The 26,889-nt window shown below is 49.2% G+C and overlaps 1 protein-coding gene across 1 annotated transcript in view; it reads left to right on the forward strand.

Moving 5' to 3' along the window:
- LOC131267355 (muscle-specific protein 300 kDa-like) overlaps positions 1-26,889 on the forward strand; it is a 72,413-nt gene that overhangs the window by 12,392 nt on the left and 33,132 nt on the right. Inside the window, exons 7-12 of the mRNA XM_058270214.1 lie at positions 46-13,263; positions 13,629-13,782; positions 13,902-18,235; positions 22,050-22,355; positions 23,948-24,096; positions 26,070-26,880. Of these exons, the coding sequence (XP_058126197.1) occupies positions 46-13,263; positions 13,629-13,782; positions 13,902-18,235; positions 22,050-22,355; positions 23,948-24,096; positions 26,070-26,880 (18,972 nt within the window). The remainder of the gene's footprint in view (positions 1-45; positions 13,264-13,628; positions 13,783-13,901; positions 18,236-22,049; positions 22,356-23,947; positions 24,097-26,069; positions 26,881-26,889) is intronic.

Genomic DNA, 26,889 nt, shown 5'->3' on the forward strand with positions numbered 1-26,889 from the left:
GATAAAAAAAACTAACTCAAATTTTAATATCCCTTTGCTTTACAGAATATTTGCTTCGAAGCTGATGCGAAGCGGGAAGACATGAAGTGGTTGGTAAAAACATTGGATTTCCTTTTGAGCCACACGAACGAAGACCAAGCCAGTATTGAGCAGGACAAAATAGAGAAACTCATTGCTCGCTACAAAACGCTTATACCGACCATCGAAACAACGATGACCAAGACGGAGGTGTTCTCCAAGTGTTACACGTATCGTCGAGAGGCACAGGAAATCTGCGACCTGCTGGATCGCATCAAAACGCAGGCACAAAATGTCCCACCACCCGATAGCTACAAACGTGTGAACGAAATGATCGAAGAGCAGCAGTACTCCATCAAGGAGCTGGACAATCAACGGGCGCACATCATGAAGATGCTGCAGCGCGGAAAGGATCTAAGCAAAAACCCGAGTGCCCCACAGTTCATCGGTAGTGAAATTCGCAAGTTGGAAACGGGTTGGAACGATACGTACAACGATGCGGCCGATAAGCTACGCTCGCTGCGTGCCATACAGAAAGTTTGGGGAGACTACAACGAGCAGAAGGGACGCATTGTTAATCTGCTGAATTCCGCCGAAATGGAGCTACGTTCAGTGACGCCGTTGCAGACAGACCCAAAGAGTGTTACGCAGGATCTGGAGACGAAGCGACAGTTGGCGATGAATTTGAAACAAGCATCCTCGAAATCGTTGCTCCAGCTGAACGATCTTTGCCGAGATTTGGGCATTTCCTTACCGCCAACCACGAAGAATGCGATCGAAAAGGAAGTGACCGATCTGGGAAAGCGTGTTGACAATACGGTTGACTATGTGGAGAAGCGTGTCGTTTACCTGGAGGACTACAGTGACAAGTGGAACGAGTATAAACAACGTCTCGATAGTCTGAAGAGCTGGGCGAACAATGTGTATCCGAAGATGGTGGCTGCTATTAAGCAACCGCAAATCAGTGCCGAAGATCGTGTACTCAAGGCGAAGCAGCTTGAGGGTGTTCTCACGGAAAAGATCCGCCAGCTGGACGTGTTGAATGCGAGTGCGGCCGATCTCGCTTCGAAGGAGGGTAACTTGAGCGAGATGAAACGGCTGAAGGCGGAAGTGGTGCACTTGCAGGGAACCTTTACCGAGCTGCACCGGATGGTGGATAGTGAAAAGGCAGTGGTAGGAGAGGACTTTGAGACATGGAAGAGCTATAACCGTGACATGGGCGCGCTAAAGGAATGGGTTGAACGGGCAAAGCTTGCCCCAGAGCTGGAACAGTTGCGTCCGTCCACGCTTCCGGAAGCTCGTGCCTATCAGGGTCAGCTGGAGGTGTTCAACGAGCAGTGCGAAGGAAAAATGGACGAACTGCAGAATGCCATCAAGAGCTCGCAGAATATTCGATACGGGGTAAAGCCGGCGGAGGAAACCGATAAGTACTATATGATCGTGTCCAGCATCTACGAGAACGTGCAGCACCTTTTGAATAAATCCGGCAAACTGGTAAACAACTGGGCGATCCTGGACAGTGATCTAGGCAAGCTGAACACGTTCATCAATGGGGCAGAGGTCCGCATGGGCGAGTTTGGGGCTGTGCAAGGTCCCAGCGCGTTGCCTATTGATCATTTGGAAACGAAAATAAAGTCACTGAAGCTGTTCAGTAACGAAATTTCGGAACAACAGGCAAAGTTGATCGCGCTGGTACACATGTTCGATCAGATCAACCACGGACTGTCGGAGAATGGTGTGCAGACACTGCGCGATCAGCTGAAATCGGCCAAAGATCGGCTGGCACGGTTGAGCGAAGAGACCCGTGCACGCATCAATGCGAACTACGAAAGCATCGTCGAGCAGCAGAACTTTAACGCACAGATGACCGACTTCAGCAACTGGATGGATCAGATACGCACGAGTATCAGTGAGCTGGAGAACACGGCCGTCGATGAAATCGAATTGGCGGTCCAGAACGTGCAGTATTTGGTGCAGCAGCATGCCGATAAGCGCGATACTTTCAACCAGATCTACGCGCAGGTGAAACAGCAAAGCCTTTCGAACAACCCGATGGAGAACAAGTTGCTGAATGAGACGTACAGCTCGCTGGCAAGCAACTATCAGAATTTGGAATCGAGTCTGCTGCAAATGAAAGACTTCCTACAAAAGTGGGTCGAGTTTCTGCAGTGGCACAACATGACCAAAGATCAGTTGGCGTACTTGCGTGAAAGTATGATCAAGTATGATTTGGCTAGCGAGGAGCAACTCGCGGATGTCAATCGGCGTATCGGGGAGATATCAACTGGCATAGAAAACTGGCGTCGTCTGTCGATTGCAATGGAACAGGAACCCTGCATATCGTTCCACGACAGGTCCCGCAAACCGGTCAGTGCGATCACGATGATCGCAGATCTGGATCACAAGTTGGCTAGCATACAGTCTCAGGTAGATGGAAAGATGAAGGAAGTGGAATCGACCAAGGAGCGCGTAAACAAATTCCACCAAACGCACAAGCAACTGACTGTGGCACTTGATGGTATCGGCGAGAAGTTGAAAGCAATTATCCAAGCAGCGCGACTCTCGACGCTGGACGATGGCTTGGAAGATCTTTCGTCGTTGAACGAGAAGATCAGTGAGCTTTGTAGCGCCCAAGCACAGGCGAAGTACGAGGGAAACCTGCTGCTCAAACAGGATGTAGTTCAGATGGCAACGGACGATATACAGGAAGAGCTGGGAAAGCTGGACAAGAAGGTTACCGATCTGCAGCAAGAGTCGGACGAAGTATTGCGCGTATTTTCAAGTACCAGTGATCTGTACGGCGATTTCAACAAGTACAACATGAGTTTCGCCAACGAGCTGAAGCAGGTCGAAGCCCTGAACAACGCCACGGTGTTAAACTTTGACAACAAACCGGCCTTGCTTCAAGCTCTGGAGCAGCTAAAGAAGGCGTCCGAGACAATGATGAAGAAGGTGAAAAAGAGCTCGGATGCGGTAGCGGCGAAGGGTAATGAGCTGGCAAAGACGTTCCGGGCCTATAATCCCCAGGATTGCGACAACATCCTTGACATCATTCGTAACAACAATGAGCAGTTTAAATCGAACCTAGAACGGCTGATCGACAATTCGAGCTTGCTCGATCAGAAGGTCGCTCTTTACAAGCAGATCGATGAACTCTACCAGGATCTGGACGAGTGGTTGCAGGCGAAACGAGACCAACTGTCACGCGTTCTGGAGAACCCGGGTGAAATCGAGAGCAAGATCGTTGCCTACCGTGCGGAACTGCCAGCGCAGCTTGCGTTCAAAGAAAATCTGGATGGGTTGCTGTCGGAGATGAAGAAGATGAATGGCGGTTCGCTGCCAAAGGATCTGCAATCGATTGCTTTACAGTTGGATGACTCGTTTGTGTCGGTCGAGGACTCGGTGAATCGGTTGAATAGTCGCATGTCCGAATATACCGCGGATGAGCGTCGTTTGAAGCTTTCGATCAAAGGCATCATCGAGCGAATCTACAGCATCCGCGAGGAGATTGTGAGCTGCGACGATATGACGCTGGACAGTGGCAAGCAGTTGGTCCATTTGGCAGGATGCCGTGAGCTGCGGCGAAAGCTTAATTTGGTCGGTGAAGAGATCACAGAGTTGAAGAACGATTTCGCCGCTCTGGAAGCGAAGTACGATAAGGGCGTAAAGGAGACATCCACTATGGCGAAGGAAATTCAAAACCTTGATCAACGCTTCGGGCTGGTCATGCACAGCTTGAACGAAGTGGAGATGAAGTTGACCAAGGGAGTGGAAAAATCGTTCAAAGACAAGCTTAGTGCACTGGCTCGAATGATTGCGTCGCAAAGTGAAAAGCTAAACTGGTGCGCACCGGAATCGACGAGCGATAAGTACCAGCTGGAAGTGAAACGGACCACGCTGAACGATATTCGCACCAGTATTGACGATTGTGAGCGAATCCTCGGCGATTCGGAGCGTTCGCTCATGGGTCCAGTGGTGGAGCTATTCTCCGCGGCAAAGGTTGACCACCTGAAGGAGGAAACTGGCGAGGTGGGAAAGCAACTAACGCAGCTGAAGAGTGCCTTTGGCGTGACGGAAAAACAGCTGACGGAAAATATTGCCTTGTGGCTGAAGTACGAGTCGCTTTCCGAGGAAGTGATCCGTTTTCTGAAGGATCTAGAATCACGTAACCGAATGGAAACGGTTCTTTTGATTGATTTGACCGCTTTGAATGAGAAGGTCAAGGAGATCGGCCAGACGCGTCTTACGCTTGACGAGTTCAAGGTGAAAATGGATGATCTACAGTTGATTGGCAATAAGCTGAACGAGGTGAACGAAGAATCGCGTGCTCTGGTGTTGGTTCACCATCTTCAGAACAAGTACCATACGTTCAGTAAATACTTCACGCAGTTAGCGGACCGTTTGGAGGATGTCCGCGCGAAGGACATACAGTTCCGGGCAGCCGTGAACGAGATTCGCCAGTGGCTACAGGTGGTCGCGGGAAAGAAGCAAGCGCAAAATCTCAGCGCGGATCTTCCAGCACAGGCCATGTTTGATCGCGACTACGAAGAGGCTAAGGCACTACGGGCCGAGATACTGTCAAAGGATGGAGCCTTGAATGAAGCCTGTTCGCTCGGTGAGAATCTTTACGCCGAGGTGAGTGTCGAGTGTCGTGAAGATATTCGTGATGAAATGAAGCGCCTGCGGGGAGACTACAATGCCCTGCTGGAAGAGATAAGCGGTGGCATTAAGCGTATCGAAGCCGATCTGATCAAGAAAAAGTCGATTGATGAAAGCCATAACCAGTTGAAGAATTGGCTGACGGAGTTGCGAGGAAAGATAACGTCCGGACTGGGCGATCGATACGCGACGCTTCCGGAGAAGAAAAGTGCTCTGTATAGTGGTAAAAATATGCAGAAAGACATTGCAGTGCATGAGACGAATCTAGATCAGATTCAGAAGAAGATTATGGCACTTCCGGATAAAAGTTCCCTAACGCAAATCGAAGAAACGCGCCAAAACTTTGGAGTGTTGCGTGAAGAGCTAACGCGGAAAATTGACCTGCTGGAACAAGCAATCAAATCGCACGAACAGTACAATGCGCTGCTGGAAAAATCCCGCGACTGGCTGCTGAAACTACAGTCGCAGACCGAGGAAATGTTCAACGACGGTGATTTGACGAAAGCGAAGATGGAGGAATATCTCATCCTCATTGACACAGTCCTGACCGAGGAGGAGGCAGCCCTCGACGGTGTCAACGAGTGCTACAACCAGTTTGCGATAGTGATGGCTCAGACGCACGAGAATGGACACTCGGAACTGCTGCGCGCGTTCGAGGACAACAAACGGCAGTGGACGAACTTCTTTGAAAAGTGCCGCTCCTTTAAGTCACACTCTGCCGAATCGTTGAAGCAACTGGAAATGTTCAACGGTCGGCTCGAGCGAGCACTGGCCTGGTTGGCGTCGAAGAAAAACGAAATTAAGGAAACCAGTGCCCAAGGTCCGTTGGACGCGAAACAACAGTGTTTGGGAGTGCTGCAGGAAATTCGGGACAGCATTCAGAGCTACGGCGTCACCGTGAGTGGCATCCTGGAGGAGAGCCATCAGGTGAAACCAAAGTTTGATGTAACCGGAAAGGTGGCACAACTTCAGAACGAATATCGTGTAGTTGCCGGACTGTGTGCCGATGCCATTACAAAGGCGGAATCGACGCTGCACGACCAGAGCGACTTCAATAAGGCGTACGACGAATTTGAAGCAATGCTGCGCAAGAACCTCGACAGTCTTCAGGAGTTCCACGAGCTCGTAGGAGACCTTGGTGTATTGCAGGAGCGTCAGCTACGGTTGAAGGAAATTGCCTACAAACGTCTGGACGATAGCAGTCCCTACGAGAGCCTCATCAATAGGGGAGAGAAACTTTACTCCTCTACCACTCCCGAGGGACGCGAGTTAATAAGGCAGAAACTTGGGGTGATTCGTGACCTGTGGGATCGGTTCTCGGATGAATTGAACACGGTAACGCAGCAGCTCGATCAGTGTATTCTACAGTTCGGGGAGTTTTCACTGCAGCAAGAACAGCTCTCCAAGTGGCTGAAGGACATCGAGAACTCGATGAAGGCGAATGCCGAGCTTAAGGCAAACATCCAGGACAAACGCACCCAGTACCAGAACCACAAGCTGATGCATCAAGAGATACTGTCACAGGCGGCGCTGGTGGAGTCGGTGTGTGAGAAGGCGCAGCAGTTACTCTTGCTGACGAAAGATCAGCACTTGCAGAGCTACCTGGTTTCTATCAAGGACACTTACCAGGGCATTGTACGCAAATCTGGTGAGTTGTTGGACAATCTGAACGAATGTGTTGTGGCGCATCAAAAGTACGTTACCGCATGCAGCAAACTTCGCAGCTGGATAAACGAGGAAAAGGACAAAGTGTTTTGTTGCGAGGAAACGGGTGGCGAGAAGGCGGAAATCAACAAGCGTATCGAGAGCCTGGGAAATTTGAAGTTGACGAAACCGAAGGGCGATGAACTGCTGGCCAGTTTGGTGCAGTGCTACGAAGCAACGAAAGCAAGTTCGTCGCCCGCCGGTATAACCGCGATCGAGCGTGAGATTGGTGAGCTGCGGAATGAGCTTGCAAGCTTGTACGGCCAAATCGACGAGCTCATCGGTAATCAGCGGAAGTCATTGAGTGGCTGGAGCCAGTTCGATCAGGATTTGGATGCGTTGACCAAATGGTGTCGCTCGATGGAGGCAATATTCCGCGAGCAGCAGCTATACGATTCGCTTGACCGTAAGCAACAGCAGCTGGATGTTTTCCGCGCAAACCAGGAATCGATTGGGGAAAAGCAAAAGCAGATCGATGACTTCGTGACGATGGCTCAGGCGCTTTTCACCAAGACGGGTGTGGAGAAGATAAAGTTCTACATCAATCAGCTCATCAATCGCTACCAGTTGCTGCAGGTGCTGAGTAAGGAGGTCGCAAATCGAGCCCAAAACATTGTAAACGATCACAAAAACTACAACGATCGGTACGCTGAGAGTGCCACCCGTTTGGGCGAGTTCGAAAAGGAGCTGGAGGCGTTGGGTCGTGAAAAGCTGGGTGTCACCAATCAGCCGAAGCTGCAACAGCTCGAGATTGAAAAGGAGCGCTTCGAGAACAATCTGATGAGTTTGGTAACGGCGAGTGAAAAGGTGCTTCCGGAAACGAATACCCAAGGGCGGGAGAAAATTCGCGATGCCGTACGTGAGCTGAAGGACCGATGGGATCAGGTGATCGCCGGGTTGAACAACGTAAAGAAGCAGCAGGACGTGCGGTCGATTCAATGGTCATCGTATCAAGACGTTCTGCAGCAGGTGTTAAGCTGGTTGGATGCCACCGAGCGTAAGATCGAACCGAATGAATCTCAAAGCTGGAACTCGACGCAGGAGATCCGCTCGAAGCTGTTCAAGTACAAGGCGATCTTGCAGGAAATCAGTGGCCATCGACGCATTATCGATTCGCTGAGGGAGAAGGCAGATTCGCTTGTGGCCGATATGCAGAACGAGGACATCAATGCGAAGGTGCAGTCGATCACGGAGCGATATGAGCTGCTGAAGAAATCCTGCAGCGATCTTATTCGCCGTTTGGAGCAATCGTTGGAACTGTGCAATAAGTTCAATGAGTTGCAGAAATCGGTTCTCGACGAACAGGACCACCTGTTTGGCGAGCTGAAGCAACTGTCCGATGTTTCCGGAAACAAGCAGGCCGTGCAGGAGAAGATTCAAAAGATTGACGAACTCCACCAGTCCAATGGAAAGATGAAGGAAAAGTTTGTCAATCTAGCGAAGCTTATCACGGACAACGGTGATCTGATATCGTACGGTGCGAAGACGGTCATGGAGCAGGATCTGTTGAAGATGAGGGGCGACTTTGAAAAATTCGTTGGCTCGATCGGTGATGCAAAAGTGGAGCTTGAGAAGCGCTTACAGCTGTGGGATGATTATCAGCGCGACTTGGAGCTTATTAGTGCCTTCCTGACCGAAGTGGAGGACACTATGCGTGGCTACACGCTGAAAAGCAGTCTCGGTGAGAAACAGGAGCAGCACGAATACTATCAGGCGCTGCTGGGACGCTTGAAGCAGAATGCCCTCGAGTTTGACAAACTTCTCGATAAATCATCAGAGTTGCTGCAGAGTAGCGGTGATACGAAAATTTCCTTCCACATGCAGCAGCTGAAGTCGCGCGCCCAAGCGGTAGAGAGTACGGTGAAGGAATTGGCCAAGAAATGTGAGCATGCGTACGGTGAACATAAGCAGTATCGTAAGCGGTACGATGAGTGCGAGAAGGAAGTGGACGATATTCGCGATGTGTTTGACGGTTGTCGGATGCAGAGCGTTAGCCAGGAGAATCCACAGACGATGCTCGATACGATCCAAGCGCTGCTGGCCAAGCAGAACATGATATCGGTGCAGTGCAACGCGGTGTCCGACATTGGAGAGCAACTGTACACTACGACTGCCTCCAAGGGGCAGCAGATGATTCGCAGCGAAATTCAAGAACTTACCGCAAAGTGCGAGCGTCTTTTCGATGAGATAAATGCCTATGCTCGTTCGTACGAAGGTCGGCTTGCAAAGTTATCCGGGTTTATGGACAAGGCCGATCAGTTGCAGGAATGGTTCAATACCGTTGAAGCACAGCTGGGCAAAGGAGGGCTGATTCTGAAGCCTACTCTCGACGAAAAGTGTGCCCAGCAGCAAGCCTACGCGGAGCTTCTGAATGATATTAAAAACCACAAACCGGAGTTGAACAATGTTCGGGATTTGGTGGATAATATGACGGAGAAAGATGCGGGCACCGAGCGGCGCATGGGTGAGCTGCAAAGCAAGTACGATGAGCTGCTGGAGAAGGCACAATCTTATGGCGATCAGTACGATCGCATCGTGCACAGCCACCGACAGTACTGTAAGGCAGTGATGGACACGCAGGACTTTATCGATGCCAACCACAACACGGTGGAGCTGTGGGGTGAGACCGATCTCGATCAGGTATCGCTAATGACCAACCTCGATCGGCTGAATGAGCTAAAGCGAACGATCACGACCGAACAGAGTCGCGTTGAACTGATCCGTACGCTCGGTGAAGCAACGATACCGGATACGAGTGACGAGGGGCAAGCGAACATACGTTCTCAGATTGACATTTCGCAGCAGGAATGGGAAGGACTGTTGGCGGTTATTGATTCCACGCTGGACAGCATTCAAGGAAAGATCAGCGAATGGACGGATTACGAAAAGATTCGCACGGACTGCATGAACTGGATGCGAGATATCGATGCGAAGATTCACTCTGTCGACCTGAAGGCAACACTCATCGACAAAAAGGCCACACTGGACTACCTCAAGAGCTTGCAGGGTGAGGTGAAAGCGAAGGAGCTTGAGATCGACAATTTTACCGAAAAAGCACAGCAACTGTACCGTGGATATTTGAGCAGTCGTAACCAACAAATTTCGGAGCTGGCCGTGAAGTATCAGCAAACATCGAGCCGAGTGAAGGAGCTGGTTGGTCGCTGGCAGCAATATGTGATTCAGCACCAAGATTTGGATACGCGCATGGGTGAGCACCGGGAGTGGCTGAATGGAATACGGGAGCGTCTGAATTATTGCGCTGACTTATCGAGCACCTCGGAGAAGGAACTGCAGAGCAAGCTGAAGCTGGTGCAAGAGATGATCGTTAACAAGGAGGACGGATCCGGTCGCCTACAGGTGATAGTGGATTTGGCACAGCAAGTTCTCGCTTGTACGACTCCATCGGGTCATGAAGCGGTTAACAAAGCGGTCGCAGCATTGCAGGAGGAATGGTCCGCCTTGGCACTGCGTATGATTGACATCCGTGCAAATCTGGATGAAGCGATCAATCAGTGGTCTGGATTTTTGGACCAGGTGAACGATTTGAAGCGTAACATTGACTGGATGGAGGCCGAGCTGAGTGGGTTCGTCGAATTTCAGGCCAACATGGCTGACAAGCGAGCCCAGCTTGAGCGCATCAAGAACACGGAAGAGAAGATTCGTCTGGAGAAGATCGAGATCGAGCCGTTGAAGCAAAAAACCGCCGAAATGGCGGCATCGGGACAGCAGTCACAGGCCGCTACTACGGCGCAGCAGATTCTTGGCAAGTTCGATTACCTTGCGGAGCGGATTAGCAAAATCCTTACCGAACGCGAAGACCAGTACCGTGATCACCGGCTGTACAAGGAGGCCTTCGATGATCTATTCAACTGGATCAGCAGAGCTCGCGAGAAACTGCCTTGCGTGAAGCAACAGTCGTTGAGCGATAAGCTGACAATGGACAGTGCGATCGCTCCACTCGATGCGCTGATGAACAAGAAAGCTCAGGGTGAACTGCTGGTTGAGCATCTGGTTCACACTGGGGAGGTTGTGATGGCTTCCACGTCTGAGAAGGGCAAGGAAGCGATTCGCAACGACATCAACGGGCTGAAGGCAAACTTTGAGTCGCTCTTCGGCGATATTGACAAGCAGAAACGCGATTTGGAGAAGACGCTCGGATTGCTACGGGAGTACAAGGAGGAATACGAGCGGCTTTCCGAGTGGTTGCAGCAGGTTGACATCCTCGTGAAGAATCATAAGCTGGCGACGTGCTCGAATTTGGAGGAAAAGGAAAAGCAGGTCCGCGATATGCGTGAACTGATCGGAAAGCTTGAGAAGGGCCAGGGAGAAATGGACAAGTTTAATGCATTCGCGGCGCCACTGCTACAGTCGCATCTCGATACGTACATCGGCAATCAGTTGCGCCACTTGAACTCGCGCTATCAGGTGCAGGTTAACCTTGCAAAGGATGTGCTGAAGAAGGTGGAAACGAACTACGATCTCCACCGGGAGTACAAGGACAACTTAACGAAGGCGAACGGATGGATCGACAATGCGAAGGAGATCGTTCGCTACTCGACGGAGAACGTGGATAGTGTGAGCAAGGAAAACCTCGAGAAGCGTTTGGAGAAAATCGTCGAACTGATTCAGCAACGCGAGCAGGGTCAGCACCTGGTCAATGCTACGGTCAACACGGGCGAGAAGGTGGTGAAGAGTACCAAATCCGACGGAAAGGAGATCATCAATGGCGAGATAAAGGATATTCAGACCAACTGGGATCGGCTTGTGAAACGGATGTCCACGGCAAAGGTTCAACTGGAGACGAACCTGCTGCAGTGGGCTGACTACAGCTCAAGCTATAACCATCTGCAACAGTGGATTCAGGACCGAGAGAGCAAACTGCAGCAGGTGTGTGAGCAGAAGGTAGTTCGCTTCCGGTTGGGCGGAACGTCGAGCAGTTTGAGCAGCGGTTTGAACGAGCGACGTGCCAATCTTCGCCAGGCAAACGATATCGTGCAGGACATAGTGAGCTTCGAGCCGATGATCCAGTCGGTTGCTAGTAAGGCCTCCGACCTGCGCCAAACCTCTCCAGCTTCGGAGATCTCGAACAAGTATGAAACGCTTAGCAAGCAGGCGAAGCAACTGTTCGAGAAGCAGAAGGAGACGGTCGAGTTGCACCAAGCGTTCATCGATGCCAGTAACGAATTTGCCGCCTGGATTCGAAATGCCAAAGAGTGCCTGAACAAGTGCTCTGACTCGCGCGGAGACAAGGAGACGTTGGTGTCGAAGATGACACAGCTGAAGATCCTTGACAACGATGTACCGGCGGGGCAAAAGAAGTTGGAGAAGGCCTTGGAGCAGGCAGAGGTGGCCTGTCGCAGCGTGGATAGCGATGAGGTTGAAGCGATCGAGAAAGAAGTGGCCATTCTGCAGGAGGAGTTCGACAACTATTGCCTGGCGCTGAAGAAGATCAGTGGCGCACTGGAGAATGGAATCGTACGATGGACGGAGTACGACGATCAGTATGGTGTGGCACTGAAGTGGCTGGACGGTATTGAGCAGGAGGTTCAAACGTATAACAAGATGCAGGCAAACTTGCAGGAGAAGAAGCGAGTGCTGGAGGAGTTCCAAGACAAACTGCAAACGTTGTTCGACTGGCAGCGGGAGCTGGACAGTTTGAACATGCGTGCCCAAGTTCTGCTTGACATCTGCGCCGATACGCGCATCAGCAATGGTGTAACTCAGCTGACGACGAAGTATAACGTCCTGCTATCGATCGCAAAGGAGATCATGCGCCGGTTGGAGCTGCACTATCAGGAGCACCAACAGCACAACACACTGTACGGCGAGTGCCAGGATTGGTTGGATCGTATGCGCGAAAAGCTGAACGAGTGCGAAACGGTACCACACACCATCTCGGAAACGCAGTCGAAGCTGAACATTGTGAAAGGTATCCGCCAGTCGTTGGAGCAGGGTCAGAACAAGTTGCGGTACTTAATAGAGCTGAAGGAAAAGATTGTGCTGAGTACGGAGGCCAGTGGGGCATCCAAGATCGAGGAAGATACGGAAAATCTTAAGACGGAGTACGAATCACTGATGGTCGACATAACCGAAACGCGCCAGCGGCTTACCAACCATCTGGCGCAACTGGAAGACGTCGGGAAATTGTCCCGCATGCTGGCTGAGTGGATCGAGGAGGTACAGGGCAAGCTGGACGCCGGACAGACGATGCAAAGCGAACTGGCCGACAAGCGCGTGCTGCTAGAAAAGTACCGCGCTATCCATCGCGAGACGGGCAACTACAATGAGGTGGTGGAGAAAATGAAAGCCAAAATGACCGACAATGCCAACATGAATGTGGAAGAATTCAATAAAATTCTAAGCGACTACGATTCGATCGTCTCGAAGGTGGCTGCCGAGGTCGAACGGCTTGAGAACCAGGTGAACAACCATGAGCGCTTCAAGCAGGGATTGGGCGAACTGTACGAGTGGATGAAGGCGACCCGTCAGGCTATACAGCAATCGTCCGATTTCCATGGCGACAAGGAACACATTGTGGGACGTATCGAGAAGTTGAAAGAAATCGAACTATCGTTTGCCGAAGGCAAGGCATTGCTCGACAATGCCACCGATTTGGGAGGCACGCTGGCCGCCATCAGTGGACAGGAGGGACAAGACTCGATCAAGCAGGAGTTGCTACACGCCCGGGCGGACTGGGACGAGTTGGAGGTACTGGCGAAGAGCTCCCAGCAGACGCTGAATGATTGTCTCACGTCCTGGGACAGCTTCTTGGACAAATCCGAACATCTTGGAGCTTTCCTCGAGGAGTACAACGTGAAAGTGAACGGATACGGTGCCAGCGAAGGAACGGCAGAGCAGGCTTCAGTACTAAGTGAACTGAAGGTAGGTTCCATTTTTTCTGTTCAACTAATCCAATTGCAAATGTCAATACATGGTAGCTAAAATGAACGAAAGTGATAACTCGTATAACTCGTAAAATGTCAACCGAGCTCTAGTAAAAATAAAAAAGCTGCTTCCCTCGATTATTGTTGTAACAATGACATATTTTCATTTATGGATATATCTTCTCTTTCTTCTATTTCCATGTACCATCCTTCACGTTGCTCGTCGTTCACTGGCGATTGATGTTTGTGTTATGTGTTCCTTGTTGAAATGACCACCACCTTCGATCCTTTCGTCAACCTCATTCCACCGATGCATGTATCTTCCGGAATGTGAAACGTTTGTGTGCGTGAATCACAATGCAGCACATTCAGGATTTGATTCTGACCAAAAAGAGTACCGTGGAAGAGTTGAACGATGTTTGCGAGGCACTGATGGAGAAGAGTGCATGCTCCACGGTTCGTGACCGTACGGTCGATTTGCAGAAAAGCTACTCGACGTTGCTAGGCAAAGTTCAAGGTAACATTTACTTAACGAAAACACTTGACTTTTGGATTTGGCGAAAGGGGTTGTTTGTTTTTCGTTTGGCATTCGAAAAGTAATTATGTGTGGTTTCTTGCGTTTTAATTCATCAACAGGATTCATCACGAAACTAGAGAAGAATCTCGTAAGCCACACCGAGTTCCTCTACTACAAGGAAGAAATAAACAAGTGGTTGAACGATGCCAACGGCACAATTAAGAACTGCACCGACGTAACAGCGGACGATGTCCAAGTGATCAAACAGAAAGTGGTGCAGCTGCAAGGTCTATCCAACTCGATCCCGCAAGGGCAGAAACTGTTCGAGATGCTCCAGGATGCGTTTACCAAGTCGTCGTATCTTTACCCCGAAGACAAGCAAACTACTATGTTCCAGGATATTTCGGATATTCGAGAGTCACTGGATACGGTCGTTATCGGCATTAGCTCCTCGTTGAACAATCTCAACGCTCAGGCGAGTCGCCTGGAGTCGTACGAAGAGCTGAAGCGACGCATTAGTGAATGGCTTGTCGCAACCGAGCGCGTATTTGAAACGATTCCGGAGACGCATGGAGAAATGACGGAGGTGAAAACTTTACTCGAGCGCCTGAAACACATCCAAACAGAGATCACGTTCAAGCAATCGGATCTGGACAATTTGCAGCAGGAAGCGTCAAACTTATTCGATGTCAACAAGTGCTCGATGGAAATGGAACGGGTGGCCAGTTTGCGTTCGCGGTGTGGAAAGTTGAGTGAAAAATGTTCCTACCACATACGCAACCTGGAGACGGAGCTGGACGATCAGATTGCGTACTATCAGAATCTGCAGGAGATCGAAAAGTGGCTGCTGCAGATCTCGTTCCAACTGATGGCCCACAATTCGCTGTACATCTACAACCGGGAGCAAACGCTCGAGCAGATCGCTCAGCACGAGAAGCTTCTGGATGAAATTCAACGGTACCAGATGAACATCGACGATTTCAATGCGAAGGGACAGAGCCAAATCGAACGGTACATTCTGAAGGCACCGGCTATCAAGAGCCGCATTGAAACGCAGATGAATAACATCCGCGACAGCTATAATTCGCTACTGAACACATCGGTGCAGATCAAGAATCGGCTGCACGATTCACTGAACAAGTTCCAGGAGTACGAGAATACACTGGATGATATTTCCAGGCAGCTGAACGAAATGGAACCGCTGGTAGCCGAGGAGCGGCAGCTTGAGATAGTCGATTATGCGGTTGGTCAGTCACAGCTGGAGAAAGCACAGAGCATTCACAACAAGCTGCAGGTGGAAAAGAGTCGCCTTATGTTTGCGGTACAGGCTTGTGAGGCTGCAACCGCAAGCATTAGCCGACCGAGCTCACCGATGGACAACGTGTCACAAATGATCCCCGAGAAAGAGCTCATGGTGCGTGCTCGGTTGGAGGATCTGATTGACGACGTGCAGCAGTGGATTGCCGATCTGATCGCTTCGATTAACGACTGCGAGCGACAGCACAAGCAAAAGGTCGAGCTGGAAAACTGGATCCAGAAGCAGAAGGCTATGGTTGTCGAGTGGGGCTCGAAACCCTCCAAGTTCCGACCGGAGGCAGCGGAGCAGGAGCTGCGTTCAATGAATGAGCTTTCGCGTACGATCACGATGAAGCGCGACGATGTGCAGGGTGAGACGGATCAGGACAACCGACTGCGTGATGAGCTCGAGACGTTGCAAGCCAGTCTGAAGAAGGTTATCGAACGGAAAAAGGACGATCAGTTGGCAATCGAAAAGTATCGCAAAAACTACGAGGATGTGCAGTGCTGGCTGGACGCGATAACCAACCAGATCGATAATGTCGAGAAAGGGTGTGGAGTAAGCTGTCGGCAGAAGCTGGAAAAAATCTCCAACATCAAGCGCATCCTGGAGGACGACTCGGAAATGATTCCGAACTTCAAGCGCAACGGTGGTCACATCGTTGAGCTGGTGAGCAATTTGGACGCACAGCAGGTAACCGAGCAGCTCAAGTCGATCGATCGCCGGTACAGCGACATTGCGAAGCGATTGAGCCGTCGTTTGGACGTGATCGATTCAACGAGCAAAATGTTTGAAAAGCTCAAGGGTGACATTGGCGAGTTGTCGCAGTGGGTGGTGGAAAAGAACGGCTCGCTAGATGTTCCTTACCAGCTCGGGTCCGACACGAAGTCGGCAGAAAATCAACAGCAAATGTTCAAGTCGCTGTTGAAGGAAATCGAAGGCAAGCAATCGTACCTGGACACACTTGGTAAACGATTCTCGAGCATTCAGTCGGATCTGGAGGCCAACGAGAAACAGCAGCTTGAGGGCGAAATGGAGCAGCTGATGAAGAGCATTGCTCAGCTCGGAGATCGTGTGCGGGGCGAACTGGACAAGATCGTGGAGGACATACTGTGCCGTAAGAACATGCATAACAACCTCGATGTGACGCGCGCGTGGATCAAGACTAAGCAGAACGATGTGAACAAAATCTCCGACCAGATACCGCTGCTCTCGAACAACGTGAACTCGGAGATTAAGCTGTGCCGGCGCCATGCTCAAACGATCCGGGAGTTTGAGGAAAATGCCTTCAGGGACGTATCGAAGCAGGTACGCGAAATTATGAAGGACTGCAACGACGAAGGTAAGGCAAAGCTGGCTCAGGAATTTGGCGACATTGAGGCCAAATTAAGGGAGCTGGTGGAGAGCTGCTCCCGGAAGATTGAGTTCATGGAGAGCGAGCACGGCAAGCGGCGTGAGTTTGAGGAGCGCAAGGATCGTGTGTGGAACTGGCTGAACGAGGCAGAATCGATCGTGTCGGCGGACATTCGTACCACGAGCTACGAGATACTGAAGGATCAAAAGCAGAAGATCGACAAACTGTGCGGTGAGTGCGAAGCGATGAAGAGTGTTGTGAAAGAGGCCGAAGATTACAAGAGTGCGATCGTGCTTACACTGAACGAGCTGGACAAGACCAACATAAACAATCAGGTGAAAGTGATGCGCGAAAAGTGGAACGTCGTTAACAGTGTGCTGAAAGTGAAGTGTAAGAAGCTGGAGGATCACATTGGAGAGTACGAGGACGCGATCGCGAAGATCGAAGGCTGCGCAGCGTTCATCGCGCGGGTCCAAGGTCAGCTGAGGGAAATGAATCGCCCGGTGACGAGCAAGATTGAAAACATACAAGACTTCCTGCTGGCGTATGAGCAGATTCTTGGCAGTTTGAAGGACAAGCGGCTTGAGATGAGTACGATTATGTTGACGAATTTGCCGCAGCTGCGTGAAAACACGACAAAGTTGGAGGAAATGATCATGAGCATTGAGGAGCAGCTTCGACGCCTGAAAGCAATGCTGCAGTTGAAGGAACAGTTTATCGGGGCCATCAACGACATTGTGAAACTGATCGCGAAGATCAACTCCGATTTCAACACGGTGGACAACTTCTGCCCCACGGTTGACGAGCGTCTGCTGCGCTACGGTGCAATCTTGCAGAGCATCGAAGAGTGCGAAGGATTGCTGCTGGCGGCCACCGATAAGGGCCATCAGATTGCTAGCGAAGGTACGGATCTAGATCGACACAACATCCTCGATCAGATTCACTCGCTGCAGCAGCAGCTACAGTCCATTAAGCGTTCAATCGAGCTGGAGCAGGATAAGTACCAGAAGCAACGAGCGTACCACAAAAACCTTTCGAATGATCTATTTGCGTTGGTCGACTGGTTTAAGGACAACGAGGAGCAGATCAAATCGCGGCCATTATTCGGATTGGCTGTAAAAGTGGCAGATCAACAGCAGAGCGCTCACGTTGCGTTGGCTGGCAAAGCAAACATCAATTTGCGGATGATCGAGGATCTACTCGGAAAGCTAAAGCACAGCGATAGCAAGCTGCCGGACGATCTGCAGGATATGGTCGATCGAGCAAGAAGTCTCCAAGAAACAGTACCACCGGAGCTGACGGCAAGAGAAGCCTATCTTGCGCAGAACCGGATCTATAGGTTGGAGTTCCGCCATAGCATCGAGCGCGTACAGAAATGGCTTACCACAGCCGAAGAACGCTTCCAGAAGGCGAAAACATTCAGCTTCGATCAGGAGAAAATTACCGTGGCTCTGAAAGAGCTGGAAGATTTCCTCCAAGAGGAAGCGGAAATGCGCCAGCTGCTGTTCAGCGCCATCCAGGAGCAAGCGGATCGGCTGTGGAATTCATTGAGTGAGCCGGACCAGAATCAGTGCCTGGGTGAGCTGCAAGTGCTGAAGAATCGGTTGAGTGAAGTGTCGCACCGGGCCGCTATCCAGCAGACGGAACTGCTGTCGAACAGTGACTTGGTGAAATTGTACAAAAAACATCTCGGTGCAGTGAACAACGTGCTGGTGAAGAGTAAGCTAGATGATACTATGCTGACTATCCCGACGCTTCCGGCTCGTATTGATCACATCAACATCCTGTATAATATGCTACAGGTGAGTTTGAATCTGATTGGTTTTTTATACCATTTTTAAAAGTTCTTTCATAGCGCATTTATTCCTGTAGGTGACCTATTGAAGTCAAATCGTACATTTAAATTTAAGCCCTTATATCTGTTCACACGGTGTACCATTTACGAACGTCTTTGCGGAGTGCGCGATGCCACAGGAGTATAGGATGAACGCCTCGATTGACTTTTCGATCTCGATCGTGGTGTTGAACGGTGCTTCGATCGACGTGTTGCTTTTCTGCCCCGTCGAGTGCCGGAGGTAGATCGTGCGCGTCTTCTCGACTGCGATACGCTCCTACGCTTTCCATCGGTTCTGCGACGCGATCGGCTAGCTTGCTCCTTTGCCGCTTGTTCTCGCTCGGCACGCATTCTACGGTAAATAGCGATGGCACGGATTTGCGCAGGACTCCGGCGCCGCATCATACCGGGCCCACAATCATCCTGTGGAGAACTTTGGATGTTTTCGGAATAATTATCGTCCGAATCAGTGGTTTCCAGTTGTTCTTCGTTTCTTTCGTTAACAAACGCTTGGGAGGTCTTCTGGATTTCCTCGGGAACTTCTTTTTCACTTCTCTTTTCCGGGTGCTCCTTGCTAATGGCATCACTACTAAGCGCCTGAGGCATATTCTGTACGACCTCGTGAAGATTTCTTTGAAAGGCGGTGGTTTCCGGGGTAAACCATCGGTGAGATAGGCCATAGATCTTGCTCGTTTTATTCTCACGGATGAGACCCATTTTAATTCCTTGGTCCAGACATTGTTTTGCCATATTGGGTAATTCGTCTTCTGATATCTGGGCGCCGCATTCGAATTGTTTGAGCTTCCAGCAGATAGTGGGTAGTGTTTCTGATAGAGATAATTTATTAGACCACTGTTTTTCAAATGTTACTAAAAGAATACCTACGTAAATCCCCAGAGTTTTTCAAAATATTCAAAATATATGGTAGCAACATGATGACTATTCGATGCTAAGCTGGATTTCCACTGAAGACTTGGTCGTAACGAATGACGAGCAATGTTAACTATGATGGATAGATTATTGATGAAGACGATTGCTTTAGTTAAACCAAGCAACCTTTTGTACGCTAGTAAAAAAACATAAAATTTATCGGTTGAAGTGTTTTCGTTAATCTTTCAACGTGTTTTTTTTGCTTGCAGTCACTTTTGTTTGGAGGACGTCTGCTTCACGGGAAGGACGTTCAAATTTGCATATCCTATAAAACAAAAAGTTGAACAGGGTGGTATTTGAATATAACGATAGACATAAAATGCTTTATTCAAATATTTTTCCAAAACAGGTTATCGTTTTCGTCGCACAAATAACTTGTTGACTAAGCAAAAATCTGTGGTTGTTGATGTTGACAGTTCTTCAGTTTTGAATTCTTGAATGAATGTTTGAAGGAAGGGTATTCTGTTTTGTGTGCATTTTTTTAGCGGAATTTATAGAATTTGCCCAAAACAAAAGCAAACCTCTGGAATCCGCTTTAATCACGACCTTAGATAAAAAGCAGTCTCGATGTGATAAGCGTTTTATATCAGTTGTATTTTTAAACTGTGTGAAACTCTTATCTTTCTAGATAAAGCTGAATGAATAGAAGCCTCACACTGATACTGTGTGATTTGCGCGTATCTATCTGAGTTGTTTACGTTTGTTTTGATGCAAGAGTGATGCAATCTAGGCAAATAGGCAAACGTTTCTTTATCGGTTAAAGTGCACCACACATTCCGAAGTGTGCGCAGTCCTTCTTTGAAAAGGCTCTCCGCGTCACCTTAAATCATTCCTTAACCCCTTGTTGACATTCAAATGCGAACGTTCACCTACAAATGAAGTATAAACTTTCTCTTTTATTTCGCGTGTGGTTCCCGTGGCGTTCAAGAACATGTGGTTTCAACCATATGCTAGCCCTCCCTTCTTGTTATGTTTCGCTTCCTGTGAACCGTCTAATTGGTTCCCTTCGCTATGTGACCTTCGAACCAAAACAACCGACTGAAGGTGTGTCACCGAGTTGGTTGTTTTAATCAACCGAAACTTTGAAACACACTAGGGACTGTCTGTATTTAAACTGCGTCTGTCTCAGACGATTAGCGCGAAAGCAGACGAACAAATAGCGCCGTTTTTTGTGAACCTGCTATTTATTTATTTTTATCCACGGTGCCGTGGTTAAGGTGGCACGATCGGACTAAATTTGAAAATTCGGGGCGCCATCACGTGGCATCTAGTTTGAGCGCATCGTTCGCTGCCTTAGCAGTTCGGAATGCTTTCGGTTGGTTAGGTATACTTTTTGGCTGTTTTCCAACGTGATGATATCTCTGACACGTTGTTGATTCTAGTTTCATTCCGTGGCTTCTGTACGACTTTTAACGATAATTTTGTTCAAAAGAATCTTTGCAAAAGTATTGAGGTCAGGAGAGTGTAAAATCGCAGTAAAATGTAATGGAAGGAGGTGCAATAAAAATGTAACACTTGAAGGTAACATATCGTGTCTGTTGCAATACCGCCTCAACACCTTGATGCATACTGTGACTGATAAGTCTTTTTTGCTACTTACGTGGCACAACCACTCTCAAATGTGCATGCACCTACATCCAACGACGCATTGACGAGTACGCTCGCCTTACCATGACATCATGCTGGCTCCGATGGTTCAAGTGACCTGCAAAGAAGTTGTAAAAGCCCGAAAGAGTTAGGTTAGATCCTAAAAATAAAAAGAAATGAACGACGCGTTTGTATGCGTTGCTTGCCCGTTGCCAGCTTCGAAATGTCGTTTTGTCGTTCGACTGCGCAGAAGACGAGAAGTTGGTTGGGTAAATATTGGCCACATGATGTCGGCGATCGGAGGAGAGTGTGTGACGTAGCGCACGGGCAAGGGATGTCTGTTGGATGGCCGCGATGACCAATATGGCTGCTGCCAGGGGTGGATGTGAAATGACCGTACGTGAGAACCCGAACCGCGTTATTTATACGCGATGATGGCATATTTGCGCAGATCGCGAATGAGAATGACGAAGATCGTTGAACAGTGTATGCGCATTTTTCAACCGAAGGCTTACTGAATATAGAGAGGGAGAGAGAGTGATAAAAGATGGAACCTGAACCGAGAAAGAAGAGATAAGCGGATATTTTAAATGCAAGTCGAGAAACAAGGAGAATTTGTAAAGATTAAACAAACGCTAGTGAACCTGAGAGCATTAGAAATCTCGTCCTACGATGAGAGCAGTTCCATTCATAGATCGTGACATATGGTAAAATTCTGAAAAAAATACTTCGGCTCTGCAATCATGGACTTTTGGATTTATTTAAAAATGTTAAAATTTTCAAAAGGGGAGGAAAAATTTACACCGAAGAGAAGAACGTGATTTTTGAAAACTTGATTGATTTCTTACAATTTGTGTTTTGCGGACGAACTCAAAATTTGGCAATGATGTGGGTTCGTTTAAAACCCAGCATGATATGAATTTCTCTGTTGATGTAACTCTCGCGCGAAATGTTTGCCTTTCGGTTGTAGCATGCTCTCTTGATTTCTGTCTTATGCTCTCCGAGAAGGAAGAGATCATGTTGTTGGCGATCGGGTCTGTCCGGTCTGTGGGAGGTGATCCTGGTTAAAATAAGACATTATACGAACTGATTTTAGGTAGACAACATCGAATTCGCTGTGATTTCTGTGTGATAACCAAGGTAGACAGAATTGTTTTGTTCATTGAACGCTTCAAAACACGTGCTAGTCGTGTGGCTTAATTGTGCCGGTTAACGTTATTTTGAAAGTAACAACTGTGTTTTATTTTTTTCATTTCTCTTCAAAGGTACAGCAAAACGAGCTCGAAGTTCTGAACGAACTATCGCAAAAGATAGTGGAACGTGCGGATCAGTACAATCGAGACCGGGTGCAGAAGGAAAACGCCGACGTCAACCGTCAGTGGACCGGCAACTCCACTTTGCTGGACAACTTGCGCGAAAACCTTGTTCAGCTGCAGCAGCAGTGGGATCAGCTAGAGAGCATCCTGCAGGAGCTGGAGGTGAAGTCGAACCTGCTGCTGGAGAAGGACCGCGGCTTGGATTTGGTGGTGCATTCGCGCGATCAAACCGAGGCGAAAAAGCACATTGTAGAGGTAAGTGAAGCTACAGGTTACTTGTAGGAAAATATTCCCTCTTCGAGACCGATGGTTTTTAATGAAATAGCACGGTCTAGGCTATATTATGCACGATTAAATTCGGGGGCGATCATAAACAACGTCTTGTGTTGGGGGGATCGCACGAAATTTCGTCTGCCAAAAATAGGATCGTCTTCCGCAAAAACCGCAAGCAAATCAGCATGAAACGCAGCGGATTGCGATTTCGGCCTTGTAGTAACCTACTGCCGACAGACGAACCGATTCCGCCGAACTGTCGATCGTCTCACCACGTTGCGCATCGTGAGATACCTGGCGTCTCCATGGGGTGCGTGCGTGTGAGGGTAGGGTAGAGTGTTGCGTTGAATGATGCGAGGCAACACCGTTTCAAGTGACGTCATTTTGTCGTCGCGAGCTGCGTGCTGTTTGCCTTTGGGCGCAGGTACTAGTAGACGATTGCAGTGAGCATGATCTCATCGCTAGTATCGGACATCGTTCTCTTTTCGTTGTCGTATTTTTTATGCCTCGATCGGCTACGAAAGACTTGTGTTGTTGATGCGACTGCTTCTTCAATGAATTGTTTGTGACGGTGGTGGCAACCGTTCTTGACTGCGATAGAGTTAAAGTTGTTTGTATATCTGACGAAGGTCAGGTGGTTGTTTTCCGAACACCATTCAGAACCTGGGGTTTACTTTGTAGATATTTTTTGTGAGCTTTCGTAGAGGACAGCTACTACGGAGGATCCTTGCAACTTTATTTAACATCACTGGCAATATAGTAAAATATTGAAGGTGAACCAGGAACTAGACTGTGTAAGCTTACAATTAATTACAACCAAGGATTACATTGCAGGCGGTACAAACATGTGCACAACTACAATTGTGTGTCCTAGTGTGGCCAACTCGCAGTATACAGCTTCATTCAAGCCTAGTATATTTTTAGAAGATCGATAGCAGTCTTTTTGACGAGCGGTGTTAACGTTTTCGCTTTGCGGGTTAGGAAATGTTTATTGATTTAAGGTTTTTTTTTTTGCCGAGGTATAGTTTATTTAGATAAACTTCCGCTGAGCAAATGCAATGGAAATACGACGAGTACCACAAAGTTGTGGTGTTGGCATTGACGATCGATCTTCTTTGATGCATTTCTCCTTTTCCCATGGACGAGTTTTCCAATGGATTGGCAATTCTATGTTTACAATTGCGAAATATGACTTTCAAAAATGATGCGCACTATTTTGAATGATGATAATATAGGATAGCGATTTTTCCCTTTGCTCGAAAGGAACTGTGTTGTTTGAATTGAATGTATAAATTGACAATTTCATTCTTGTAATAGTCAATAATACATATGCAAAATATGTTTCTAATGTTTTGGTAATTTTACAGACAAAATGAGGAAATTAAGACCTCATAGGATTTGATTAAATAAAAAGAAGGAACAGGTGAAATCACGCAACAAATTCTTTCCCAATCGATTCATTGATCTTTTTTCGATTTGAAGTAAGGAAATTTTCGTACGAGGGCGTTGTGTAACGACTATGGCGATAGGTCCACGATAAAGAAATCCGTTCCCAATTTTTCACTCGTTTGCAGAACTTGCTGGAAGACAAGTCCGCTCTCGGGCAGCTCAACACGAAAGCGAACGCGCTCGCGAAGACGTTAATCAAGGCTTTACGCGAACAGAAGCTGTTGCCCCAATCGCTGGAGGAGAAACTGACGCACCTGAACGACATTAATACACGGTAAGTGAAGGCGCATCGAAGGGTGAAGAGGGTATCCTCTTCCTTTTCCTACCAAGCACCCTGAAATGTCGTCGGAATGTCCAGCACCACCACCAGATCCGTTCGCCCAAAGCCGGCAAAGTAAGATGAGATGCGAATCACGTCGTCTCGTCGTCGCAGGAGCGACGCACCGACACGAGACAGGTCAATGTCGACCGATAGGACCGAGTGGGTGGAAGTGACGGCAGAGGGTTGAATGGGGATGGTGGAAAGCCGGAAGCCATTGCATTGTAAAGTGTGATGTCATATTGCCGGCTCCGCCAGCCAGAGAGCGCCAGCAACGACAACAATAACATAAGTGTCATATGGCCGTATGACACAGCATTCGGCCTACCCCCCCTAGTAGTAGTTGTAGTAGTGAGTTGGAGAGTAGTGCAGGTGTTCGAGAGTCGATGGATAAGCAAACAAAAAAAAAAAAACAAACAAACATGCTCGATGAGAGCATCGCCACTTTGCAATGCGAACATAACCGACGGTTCTCGGAACACGCGCCCCACGAAAGTCGTGGAGTTCCGGCGCTTGTTGGCTCCCTCGGTCTCTCTCACTAGAACCGCTTACTCATCGTGTGGGGTCAGAGTGGGCGAGCGAGTTGCATTTCGCGAAATGCCGGCACGGGATCATCACGGCGCCCCGCGAGAAGTCGCGAGAGCCGGTCGCGAGAAGAGCGAACCCGATATGCCGGAGACTCGAATCCGTTCATCCGGCTGTCGTCGGATCGGCCGATGGTCAGTCGCGTTTGGTAGTTGGAAGCTTACGGCTGTGAGGTTTTCGGTGGAATATTAAGTTTTGTATTTTTCCTACAAAATCAAAGTGCATCTTATTAGTGAGGAAGATTGCAGGAGCATCAAACACACACGGAGGCGTACACCGAAGAAAAGGATTACCTTGGATCGGAGCGGAGCACGGAAGAGGACGGATTTTTCCCCCTGTTGTGGAAGTATTAGATTTATCGACGAAACACTGGTGGCCTATAATAGGGGTTGGCCGTACAGAACCAACCAGCCGGTAGATAACTTTCGAGCAGAGTGGCGAACAAAACTCGTCGAAGGCAGCGCATTTATTATTTTATTGTCATTACGCGACTGGTCCTCCGTCTTCGCCCGTGCTCTCGAAGTGTCTAGTCTCTAGTTGAGGAAGTCGCCGGGAAGCACACTAAAGGGGGGGCAAGGGGGAAGGCCAACAGGGGAGCTATAGGAGGGAAGAAAAGAGTACCAAAAACTGTAAGAACTAACCATCGCCACACCTCAGCGCTTTGGGTGGTGATATTTGGAGGGCAGCTAAAACTCTAGCGATTGTATGAATCCATCGACGAGCTGCGGTCGCGTTCTAGAAGTGGAATCAGTAGTAGCTTCACGAGCCAGTGACGGGTGGTGGTTGTGGTGGAGCATTGCGTCGGGTGCGGTGGCAGAATCGCATCATCGTTTACGGCTCGCGGACACATCGCAGCAGCAACATTTTTCATCCCCCTTAAGCACCGGATAAGGGGAGGAGGAGCAAGCGAGAGCTCGAGCGCTAGCGACGAGCGGATAGAGTGCCGGACATTCTGACGTCATCGGGTTAAATTTAAATTTCTTGATTTCGATATCTTTCTCATCGCCATCGCCATCCTTGTTGTGTGTGGCGCACAAGGTCGTGGAACCGCGTGAGCACGTTCTCTAGCAAAAGACTTGGCGCTGGGACGCCACGCTTTGGCTTTTTTGGTGCGCGACATAATTCGAACGAAACGATCATCTTTCTTTCGGCACAGAAAAAAAGGTGGTTTTGCATTTCGCTTTCATTCGAACGGCGTACGGTGCGGGGCGAAAGATATCTGAATTCTTTCTCGAAGGGTGGTGTTGTTGAATATTTGATTTTAAAGCGCATTTTCTTTGGGATCTCTTTTTGTTTTGGGTGGTTCGGTTGGTGGGTTCGGTTTTGGGTTTTTGCACTTGCAGACTTTCGGATAACCTGTCCACGAAGGAACGCCAGCTGCGGGAGATTTTGAGCGAGCTGCAGCATTATCTGGGCGCAATCGGAGAGCTAGCGCAGCGCATCGAGTCGGTGCGAAAGGATCTGACGCAGATAAACCCGTTCGACGAGCGCCTCTACCGGACGGAACGGGCCCTCGAAGCCGTGAAGGAGGCGGCCGAGCACTGTAGCGTACAGCGGGAGGATCTTCGGCGACAGATCAACGAGAAGTACCTGCCGGTGCAGAAGTTCGTTCCGGCGGATCTGAAGGAGGGACTTGAGCTGCTCGATCGCTCGCTAACGGGAATACAGAGCACGATGGAGGATTATCAGAACGCATACAAGAAGGCCAAGACCATTCGCACGGACTACTTCACCGTGTACGATCGCATCAAGACGTGGATCGAGAACGCGGAGTTGACCGTTTCGAACCACGGCATCGATCCGAGCGAGCTGAAGAGCAAGCTGGTGGCGCTGATCAACGAGTTTGGCGACATTCGTATGGCACACGAGCAGCTCCTGTTCAATGGCAACGAAATCATTCGCCACTGCACGGAAAGCAACGATCGCGTGGCGACCAAGGCCAACATGGACCAGATCGCGCACGAGCTGGAGAAGACGATCGTGCTGATCGAGCAGAAGAACCAGACGGTCGATCAGATCCTGGGCAACTGGGCCAACTTCATGCGGCTCTACCAGTCCGTCGTAGACTGGTCGATAAAAATACGCGCCCTGTTGGAGCGCAAGCTGCAACTCAACACGCTGCACGAGGCACAACTCGCCTGCCAGAATTACTCTGTAAGTAAA

The sequence above is a fragment of the Anopheles coustani genome, chromosome 2, assembly GCF_943734705.1.
Source record: "Anopheles coustani chromosome 2, idAnoCousDA_361_x.2, whole genome shotgun sequence".
Taxonomy (NCBI): Eukaryota; Metazoa; Arthropoda; class Insecta; order Diptera; family Culicidae; genus Anopheles; species Anopheles coustani.